The sequence below is a fragment of the Chamaea fasciata genome, unplaced genomic scaffold, assembly GCF_029207755.1.
Source record: "Chamaea fasciata isolate MVZ Bird 193981 ecotype frontalis unplaced genomic scaffold, bChaFas1.0.hap1 SCAF_9, whole genome shotgun sequence".
Taxonomy (NCBI): domain Eukaryota; kingdom Metazoa; phylum Chordata; class Aves; order Passeriformes; family Sylviidae; genus Chamaea; species Chamaea fasciata.
In genome coordinates this window covers 15,314,111-15,325,267 of record NW_027094094.1, presented here as the reverse complement: position 1 = coordinate 15,325,267, position 11,157 = coordinate 15,314,111, and the positions used below count along the sequence as shown (strand labels likewise).

General features: G+C 40.8%; 1 protein-coding gene across 1 annotated transcript; it reads left to right on the top strand.

Annotated features, from left to right (window-relative positions):
* Positions 1–285: 285 nt before the first annotated feature.
* On the top strand, positions 286–10,089 carry ZNF518A (zinc finger protein 518A). Its single transcript, XM_066191165.1, has 3 exons — positions 286–363; positions 2,133–2,251; positions 4,692–10,089. The coding sequence occupies exon 3, from the start codon at positions 4,811–4,813 to the stop codon at positions 9,464–9,466; it is 4,656 nt and encodes a 1,551-aa protein (XP_066047262.1). The 5' UTR covers positions 286–363; positions 2,133–2,251; positions 4,692–4,810; the 3' UTR covers positions 9,467–10,089.
* Positions 10,090–11,157: the final 1,068 nt, after the last annotated feature.

The following is an 11,157-nucleotide window of genomic DNA, read 5'->3' as shown; positions in this document are numbered from 1 at the left end:
GTGTTTTGTGAGGGGCAGCAGCTCTCCTTGCCCCTGCCATTGGCGGCCACCGGCCCAAGCATGCCCTTGGCTACAGGGCAGCGCACAGCCACTCAAGGAAGGACGGTGGGAGCGGCCGGGCCATGTGCCCAAGGCGGAGGAAGCGGAACGGGAGAAGGGGGACGAGGCCAAGGCGGCCGGACCTGCCGGAACCGCCCCGCCCCCTCTCCCCTTGGGCCTCGGCGGCCGCCGTCCGCCCATCCCTCAGGTGAACGCGTATCCCTCCGCCGCGGCCGCCCCTGGGCCGGGCTCGCACCCGGCAGTCCCCGGATGGAAACTGTGATGGCGGCCGGCAGCGCCTCGCCGGCGGTGGCGGTTCCCGAGGTAACTCCGCGGGAAGCGTCGGGCGGGGAGCGGGGAGGTCCCGCGCGGTGCGGGAGAGACGGTCCGGCGCCGCTCGCAGCGGAGCTGAGCGGGCAAGGGGCACGAGCGGCCGTGACGGGGCGGGTCGGTGCCCCGTGGTGAGGTGAGACATTACATAGTTCGCGCCCGCCGGCCGCGGGGGGCTCGCGGGGCGGCCGGGGCCGGGGGCAGGCGGGACCGCGGGGCGCGCCCGGGGCGGCGGGACCGGGCAGGACCGGGCAGGACTGGCCTCGTGTGCCGCAGCCGGGCGGCCGGGGACCGTATCCCTCCGCCGGGCTGCGCGCCGAGAGCCGCCAGCGGCTCGGAGCCGTGCGGGCGCCCCAGGCGGGCGGGGGCGGCGCTGCCGCGGGGCTCCCGAGGAGGAGCCGGCGACGGACGCGCCTCGCTCGCCCCTACCCCGGTGTCGCCGGCGCCCGCTGCTGTGCCCGCGGTCGGACGGAGCTCCCGAGCTGCCATCGCCTCGTCGGCCGCCCCGCGCTTTGTCCCGGCGTTGACCGGCCGCCGCGGCCCCTGGCCGGCTCCCGGCCAGCCGCGGCCGTGGCACCGCCGCTCCCCCGGCAGCCCCGGGCGGGCGGAGGCAGTGTCCGCCCGCAGGTGGGCTGGCGCTGGCCGTGTGCCGCCGCCGCGTTCAGCTACTGTGTGGGTAAATGGCAGGTTCGTCCTGTGGCACGGACAGTCTGTGTGTGTGAGCTCTGAGAAGGCTTCGGTGATTTAAAAAAAATTTTTTTTTTTTTTTTCCTGGACTACCGTTGTGCTGGTCAGGTTGTATCTGACTGCTCCAGCTCTGTGGGTTTCTTAAGATCTAGTTTTGTATGTTCCTGCATGTGTCCCGGTCTTGGGAGAGATTAAGGCACCACTCTAAATTTGCAGGCACATAGAATGGGTCTGGACAAGGCATATACTTCGGTATAATTTTATTTATTTATTTAACAAAATTTAAATAAGTCTCATTTTTTTCAGAAATCTTGAAGATACTGCCTGCTGGAATACCCAGTTTGAATGTAGTTCGAAATGGGAAAACTGTAAAAGTTATCTCATTTAGCAGTGTCCTAACTCCTGTCTCTCACTAGATCAAATTATATAGCTAAGACTTTCTCTCTATACTTTCTTTAAACAAAATATGGACATATTGCAGCATTTTTGGGGAAGAATATTATGGCTGAGAGCCTGAAGTGGTTACTTCCACCTGTTCTTAGTGCTGTGGGTATATTTTGACTGAGTGGCACATGCTTATGTATCTTCAGTGTTTGTACTCATTATGCATTTAAATCTACTTACTTGTTTCAGATACTGTAAATTTAATATTTTCCCTCCTTCCCAGGCTTTTGCCCTTTATAGAAATTTATAATAAAGTCTTTGCCTTTAAAATTTTTGCTTGCGAAAAGATAAGTGCCTTTTGATTTCAAGTTAAAATTTGATGGACAGAGATAGCAGTCACTTCTTTCTATGCTGTTTTTAAGTCATCATGTGTTTGTGCTTCCCAGCTATGAGTGCCTGAGATGGAGTGGCAAAGCTAAGGTAAAATAGGCATTGTTATATTGTGTATATATACAGTATTGGTATCGCCTTTGATGTTCTTTGGGAGAAGAGTTTGGGAGAAAACTATTTTTGTCTTCAATGTATTAAAAATCCCCGTAATATAAATGTGTGAGGAATTTGTTCTTTTCAGCTTATTCTTTCAGTTATGCTTGTATTTACACCATTTAAAATACTTTTCCTTTTGTTTCCAGAACTTTTTTAGTATTTCTCCTGACTGTGGCCTTTTCTGAGTCTTGCATACTTACCTCTTCTGTGTGTGTGGAAAAAACCCCAGCTGTTGAAGAATTGAAGTCAAGTATTTTCTTAACGTGTAAGTCAGATTTCTTTGAAAATGTGCATTTAAAGATCCCTGGGATAAAAAAGTCCTTTTTTTAATGGTTATTTCAAGTAAATATTTTTATTTGTCATGCTGCAGGAGCTTGTTGATGGTTGCATGCTACCCAAAAATAACATATTCAAGTTTTAAGTTATTAGGTTGATTATTTCAAGGAGATCTAAGATCGGGACTCTTTGCCAAGTGTAAGTGTTTCCCATTTGAGGACCATGTTGGCTTGGTATTGAAAGCCTGAGCCTTGTTCTCTGCAGTACTTTATCCACTTCTGGTTTCTATAGTTTTAATTGTAAATGTACTTGAGGTTTCAGTGTCTGGCAGTATAACCTTTTAATCTGAAGGATGGGCAGCTACCATCAGGATGATGTATTGCATCATGCAACCTGTAATCTGTGTGTTGCACCTGTGTATTAAAAAAGTTGTTCAAGCAAACAAATCCAAATCATTTTTGGTTACTTATTCTTTATGGGGAAGTTCAGCTTGCTTCTGTTCAGATAAGCGATATACCATTGGCAGGAGAATGCATTTTAATGCAGTACTCTTTTGGTGGAAATGGAATGTAAATGCACAGGAGTTGTTCTCTTCTCAAGGCTCTTTTGGTGGAATTGAATGTAAATGCACAGGAGTTGTTCTCTTCTCAAGGCTCGAAGTAGGGTAATCTCCCACATATTAATCTTTTATGTGGAAGTTGGGGGAATGTGTCATTGAGTTAAAAGAAAAATAAAAATCCTGTACCCATAGTGTTTCCATTTGGAGAGATTCTGAGGAGGTAGTGTATGTCTCTGTGGTTTGTTGTTTTGGGGTGGGGTTTTTTTTTTTTTTTTTTTTTTTTTTTTTTTTTTTTTTTTTTTTTTTTTTGATGTATAGTTGAAGTCTTGCAGGTCTCATGTCTGGAGAACACAATGAATTGATTTGATATTAGAGTCGGTGTATAGTGTCAAAGTCTGTTGTGATGATTGTTTTCAAGGATTGTGCAGAAGTGCTAGTATCTTCTCCAAAGGAATGCCTTAAAGCATGTGCTTTAAAAAAAGAAAAGTGTTTTGGTTTTTTGCTACATGATACAAGAACATGGGCTTCAAAATTTTTCAGTCTCCATTTTCTTTGTCAAGTATTTGCATATCTAATGCTAGATACTTCCTTCTCCCAGGACTGTGGGAAAGACCTTAGGGGCTAATGCTTATGATGGCTTGGAGATCTAGAAGCAACCCTTACACTTAATCACAGTGAGGGAGAGGATGTGATCATTCTTTCAGTTTGAATGTGAATAAATAAGTGATCTAATGAGTTCCAAGTCTGTGTTGCTTCAGGGCAAGCATGAGAGTAGGGGAGAGAGAATTGCTAACAATTTAGTAACTTTTGTTAGGAAAGAAGAAAGTGACTTTGTGACTCGTACTGTGGAAAAACTTTTTAGAAAAAAATGTTAGACTAGTGAAGAAACAGTTCTTTCTTTCTAGTGTTGCTTTTCAGAATTTAAATTTATTTTGCTGCTGTTCCAATTCTGCCGATTCTGTGTAGACATTCTGTGCAGGAGAGTTGTTCAAGCATGGACTTGAGCTGCTATAAATTGTTGATGCAGCCTGTTACGGAAACAGTGACGTGAAATATGGAGGAAGACAGTGATGCTGACCATAACTGTTTGAGCCTTTTAATCCATAGAGGGGTACTGTTGTCAGTCGTGCACTGAAAATATTAACATGTACCCAGGAACATGCAATGAGAAACCTGAGAACTTTTATTGGTTGACTGATTCAGACTTGTGGGGTACTAAAGGTGGGCATGTGAAAAATTCATTGTAGGTCATTGGGATCAGTTTTTGCTGTTGGTAGAGGTCATGTCTCCATTACTGAAGTAGATACTTTGTCAGATTCTGATCTTACTTTGTTTTACTTTTTAAGCACAATAGTTACCAATAGAGTAGCACACTTCAGTAATAAAAATACCAAATTCTATAGATTTTGACTTGTTTGTAGTACTTCAGTTATGTTCAGTTAGTGACCCATCTCACATAGGAGTGTTTTTATTTGCTTGAAATCCCAAATGAGTAATTAACCCAGGCTTCATTTTAAAAAAGTAGGTCTTTGGATTTCTTTATGCTTACGGGGTGGGAGAAGCCCAAAATTTGATGACCTGTATCTTTCAGTAGATGTTGTTCTTTAAAACATATTTTTCAAGTTTGTTTTTTTTTGAAAAAACCTTCAAACAACAAACCAACAAACACCCCCAACACAAACAAATAAAGGTTACAGTGTTATAGCTTTTTTTTTGCCTCATCCTTTTTTATTAACCCCTCAAGTGATATTACAAAAATTAACAATTTCCAAGATTGGCATATATTTGTTAGTGTGTTGTAATAGGTGTTCTAATTGCATTAGTTTTAAAAGTATTTATTTGCTTTGTTGTTTTTTTTTTTTAATTTCAGGAGAATGAAATGGGGAAGTTGTAGAGCTTTGAGAATAACTTGGCACAATTGTCTCATTTGCTGCCAGAAGTAAGACTAAATCTCAAGAATTCACGTAAAGAAAAGTAAAACCTAAAATCATGTCATCTGAACAGGAACACTTTTTTTGTGACGAAAAGCAAATCAGTTTCTTAAAACACAATGCTATGAAGAATTTTTCTACAGACATTACTTTGAAAAAAGAACTGGTGAGTGATCCTTTAAGTGTGATGATTCAACCTGCAATTTTAGATGTCAATCTCACTTATGGACTGAAAAATGTGAAAATTGAATTGCCCAAGGTGAACATTCCAAATGAAGTATTAATGAAACATGAAGTTGATAGGTTTAGAAAACTCTTTCAGTGTAAGCATCAAACTGCAAGGAAGTCTTTAAGTCTAGTGAAAATAAGCGGAAGCAATCTCAGTTGTTCAGAAGGAAGCCACTTGCAAATTAAACCAGAAGTGCAATTTGAAGAAGGGTTGAAAACTGCAGCAAAGATACTGAATTTCACTTGTACGAAGTGCAAGGATAACATTAGATACAGCCCAAATGACCTGCAGAAACATTTTCAGCTGTTACACTATGGCGAGTTGCCGTTGTATCCTTGTGAGATGTGCAGCTTCTCAGCTAATGACTTCCAGTCATTTAAACAGCACAGACGCATCCATCGTAGCACTTTAGTAAAATGTGAGCTCTGTAATGATGAACAGGTGTACACTTTGTTGGCTTTGACAAAACACTTCATATCAAAGCATTGTGTAAATGGATACTTTCGGTGTGAAAAATGTGGATTTTCTACACATGATGTGGGTACGTTTGTTCAGCACATTCACAAACATAAAGAGATTCCCTATAAATGTGGAAAATGCCATCAAGAAAACTTGACAGAGGAGGAGCTCCAAAATCATCTTCTTGTTCATACGAGTATGTTTTCTTTTGGTTGTCCTTACTGCAGTTACAGCACATCACGGAAAGATTATGTTTTAAAACACATCATAGCTTTACACAGAGACCACTTAATTACAAAAGAAAAACTGGAAAAAGATAAATATGAAAAAAGAATAGTAAAGACTCCAGCAGGACTGAAGCTTGTATTAAGAAGGTATAAAATGGGAGCATCAAAAAAAACACTCTGGAGATGGAAGAAGATAAGCAGTGGAAGTGACAGGGCCGGAGAAGAAAATACACAGGTGCTAAGAAGTGTGAATAAAGTTCAGACAAATGCTGAGGAGCTGAACCAGTGTATGAGAGATGTGGAAATCAATGAAGAGAGAGATCAAATTAAATACACAGAAAAGTGTCATTTCATGGGTGGGACTCTCTCTGCTACTACTGCACAATACAATAAGGCAGATGATGGAACAAGTTACGGCCTGGGATTATTGAAAAATGCTGTTCATGGGCCAACAGTATTGATAGTTAAAAATAATAAAATATCTGTTCCAGCAAATTACAGTGCTAAATTTGTGGGCTTTAAAATGGTAGATGGAAAACAACATATTGTTATAAAATTACTACCTACAAGTAAGCAAAGTGAATATTTGTTGGGTCAGAAGGTTGATCCTGTTAAAGAAGGTTCTGCAACTCCTTTGCTACAGACTGCGGATTCCTTTGGCTTGTCTTCAGGTGCTATACCACATGTAACTGATCAGTCAACCTTAAAGAACAGTTGTGTTCATCCATTAACCTCCCCTCCATTTTCTTGTCCTGCTCCTCATTCAGGAAAAACAAAAGTGAAAAAACAGAATCATTCCATATTGTATGGTAGGAGTGTTTCTGAAACTGTAGCACCTTCTAACATAGCTGTAGGAAAAGGTCCAAATTATTTGCCAATGAAGCTGGACTCAACTGTACCTCTGCATGAAGAGGTAACAAAAATTGGAACTCAAACTAGTATCTCATGGGGAAGCTTTCGTCCTTCAAGTCATCCTCAGGTATTACCGCCCACTATTACAAATACCCTTCATTATGACCCTATGAAAATGCCCTTCTTTCCTGAACTGAAAATGCAAAATGGTGGCCTGAATAGTAGTAGTGGAACTGATAATCTCTGTTGTTCAACCTCAGTGGATTCATCTAATGAAGGGTTGTTGTCTTTTCACAACTATTCCAAAATGGACTCTTTGGCTAATCCATGTAGCATTTGGACATCAGCAGATGACAGATACAAAGAATATAGCGAAAGAGGTTCTTTTCGAAACAGTAGAAATGAACCTGCATCTTCACATTCAGAATCCATGAAAGGTTTAGAAGCAGAGAAAGTTGTGTCAGCCCAATCAAATATTAATAAAACTTACGAACACATAAACACTAAGAATAATTCTGTGTCTTTTAAAAGCCAATTTAAATGTGGTGTTGACAGCGAGTGTTTTACAGAGGACAAGCATAATGGCCAACAGTATTTGGACACTAACACAGAGCAAGGCTTTCAGAACGTAGCTGAGAAATACCAGGAAAATGCCTCTGATTGTGTTAACTCTTTCTTAATGCCTAAAATCACATCTGTTTTCTCATTGCAAAGTGAACAGGCAGCTAATTATTTATCGCCTGAGATAAACCAGTTACTGCAAGATGTGTTAAAAGTAAAAACAACTTCTCAGCAAGAGTTCCACAGCAAGACGAGTAACTGTGTCAAACTTTGTTCTGATAAACTGCTTTCTGGTCCTGAGACCAGGAATGCGGCCTGCGTACGTTTAAAAAGCTCTGCAACGACGTGTGGTTTTCAGAGGCCTCCTTCTAATGTACCCTTCCCTTTCTGTACGAGAGAGTTGAACACAAGATGTAGCACAAATGAAGGTACGTGTTGTGGGAGAGAAAGACTGACACCCAAAACATCACTTGATTCACAGGATGTGGACAAATTATCCAGAACTCCGGGTGTTGGTACTTTGCTAAAACCTCCTACAGATGAGTTTACACAGCAGTTAGTAAAAGATAAAGTACTGTCTGCGTCTCAGAATCCTAGCAGCTTTTCACCAGTTTTGCCTGTTCCTCAGGAACAGAAGAAAACCCTTTTTGTTCAGTCCCTTCCGTCACGATTTTTTGTTCCTTTCCACCTTTCTAACCAGTCTAGACAACAGATGGTTTCTGGAAAATCTCTTCCATCAACCAGTTCATCAGGTGGGCATGTTACTAAAGGTGTACCTGCATCTTTTGTTTCAAATAAAGGACCTGGAATGATTTTGACTTTTAGTGGGGCAGTTGGAACAGTTGCAAATGCCCCTAATGATAGTTCTCAGGTTTCAGGGGGAATTGCATCCAGAGAATTTGGGAAAATAACCATATCAGCTTCAGAAGTGAGGGGTGAAAATGGCAGTTTTAGAAATATAAGAAGTTCCTGTAATGGGGAAGTATGTAGTACAGTAAATGACTCGTTGAATGGTATGCCATTCAAAGCACCTCTTGTAATGACAAACTCGTCAGAGTCGTCTGTGAAAGCAACTTCTTCTGTGAAGGCGTTACCAGAGCACCAGGATGCTGTCTTTGGTTCTTTGGAGTCAGTAAAACAGCAGGAAATTAAACAGGAACAACATGTTCATGCACTTTCGCCTGATGGACAGCAGGAAGTTTTTCTGAAATGTATGACACCAAACAAGCCTGTAGTTCATAAACCAATTCTTTTTCAGGATAATGCTCATCAAAATTGTCAACCAAAGAAAACTGGAGCCATGCAACAACAGCTTTTGCTGAAAATTAAGACTCCTACTTCAGATACACTGTCTGATAACACTCAGTCAGTAAGCAACTCGGTGCCCTCACTACAGGTGGATAACTTGCAGTTCCTTACTCCTGCACTAGCACAGAAACAAACTAATCTTAGTTTTAATGATGCCTTAAACTTAACAGGTGGGTTAATGCCAGCAAATGCCTCTTTGGCGAGCTCTAATCCAGCATGTTGTGTTCCTCCTGTAGAACCTGTTTATTCTGCTAGATCTGCAGGGACGCAGTTGCAAAAATGTTCTATTGAGAGTACACAAGTAATAACTGCTAACAAGAGGAATAACGCTGGTTGTCAGAAGTCCACATGGAGCACCCAAAACAGAACTGCAAAAGTAAAACCTAGTTTAAAACAAGCTAGGTCTAAAAGTTCAGGAACTCTGGGTGGGCAAAGAAAGAAGAATTTCAAACGTAAAAGGAAGACTAGTTGCCCAGAACCTCCTAGAAAGAAAGCAGTGTTGCACAGAAAGTGTAAGGAAAAGAATCCAGCTGAAATTGTTAATGAATCAGGTAGCCCTTACAAATCAAGGGCATCAAAAAAAACTGTGAGGACTTTGAAGTTACTCCCTTTTAATTCTAACCAGCTTGTAAAATGCCCCCGGAGAAATCAACCAGTTGTTGTGCTTAATCATCCTGATGCAGATGTTCCAGAAGTTGTAAATTTAATGAAAAGTATTGCTAAATTTAAGGGACATGTTCTTAAGGTTTTATTGTCAAAAAGAACTGTTGAAGCTCTTCTGCAGCAAGACTTCTGCAATCCTGCGGATGTAACTACTGATGATTTTTCTCAAAAAAGATACAGGACAATAAAACCCATTAACCCTGTAAAAGAAAGATTTGTCTTAAAATTGACACTGAAAAAGACTAGCAAAAACAATTACCAGATTGTGAAAACTACCTCTAATAATACCTTGAAAGCTAAGTTTAGCTGCTGGTTTTGTGGTAGAATATTTGACAATCAGGATAATTGGGTAGGGCATGGACAGAGGCATCTGATGGAGGCTACTCGAGATTGGAATTTGTTAATGGAACGATGACCAGTGAAGTAAATCAATATTATTCATTAAAGTTTCAAAAAAAGAAAATCAGTTGGATTAGGATACACAAGTCATTCTGTTTTGTATGTCAGTATTGTACCTGAGGTTGAAAAAGGATGCAAAGTGCTTGTGTTTTAAAAGAAAGAGTGTGTTCCCTATTGCCATCCGATTTGAGAAAGATTAAAGAACTTTGTGATTTAAATAACTTGTAACTAACTGCAAATACAAAAAATATATTTAAAAAATATATTATTTTTATTACTGCTATTATGTGCTATATTTTTATTCTGTAGAATGAGTCTTCAGGGCTTTTGTTCTGTACATACTTAAAATCCCTAAACATGTAAATATTTTTATACTTTTCAGTTACTTGGTATAATTCTTGCACAGAAATTACACCCCTTCCCCCAGTTTTTCAGTTCTGTGCATGCACTACTAAAACCAATTTCTAAAATCTTTTCGAGTACACACAACTGTTATCCTGGGATTTTTGTTTTTTTCACTTATTAGCTCTTGATTTTGTTTTTCAGGGATTGAACACTATTATTAGCAAGTGCCTCAAAGATGTGAAGCAGTTTACATTATGTCGACTGTGTAACCATGGGTCCATATAGGGCCATTCCCCCAACAGTTTCATTTTAAAAAAAGCCATATGTGAATGCTTTAAGCTATATTGCTATGCACATGACACTTGTACTATTTCTGTGCAGTTTGTCTACTTTCTTAGTGAAGTATTTTTCATATAAATTAATAAAACAAATTATGATTGTGTTGATACGGTGCGTCAGAATGAAAATGATTGAGAATATACAGTATATATATTCATAATGTATATGGTGTTTAAGAATGGTGAACATTCCTAATCTGTATTGATTTTGTCAATATTAAATTTGCTATAACTTGTGTTTACAGCATATGACTTTGAGCATTTATAGAAAATATTTCTGTCTTGCTACGTCTGCCAAAAACAAACCGTGTAGGAAGGTCAGGATATGGGGAGGTGCAGAGCACCATTTTAGGCTTATAATTGCATCATAGCTTTATTTCAGGTGGATGTAATTTGTCCCCATAATGACTTAATGTTTTCCACTATTGTTTATTGAGATACACTGCCTTTTGGGGCACCAGGGGTTCGGCAAAACCAAGGTTCGAGTTATTCTTCCCTTATTTTACCAGCCAGTGGGGTAATGTTCTTAGGAGCCTGCTTGCTTTCTACTTTCATTTTTAAGGATAATGAAGAGAGACTATGCTTTACAGTTTTTCGTCTTTATATGACGGCACGTAAACAAAAGACCTCTTAACCATAGTGACTGAGGGTGTACAGATGAAGGTCCTTATTATCCACAGTAATTATATCTTGAGGATGTAATTTGTTGTTTTTGTCCTCCAGGTTCTTAATGAACCTCTGTAGGCTAGAAGTTTCAGTCTTACTGCTCTTACCATATGGCTGGCACCTTTTGCCCAAGTATGAAGGTGTAAGCCAGCTTCCCAAAGTATTGATGCAAAAACTGTCAAAATTGAACAGTAAGGCTTGGAGAGGACTGAGGCATTTAAATCTCGGGGGGGGGGGTTAGATTGTATGCAATCCAGGTAGTTTCCTTTTACTGGTTCCTTAAATGAAAATTGATTAAAAGCAGATTGCTTGCTACCAATGAAACAGTAAGAAGTCATGGATGTCACAGGCATGTCAC

Bases quoted from the DNA above. Each gene is read 5' to 3' on its own strand.
- ZNF518A (XM_066191165.1), top strand. From the start codon at position 4,811: ATGTCATCTGAACAGGAACACTTTTTTTGTGACGAAAAGCAAATCAGT.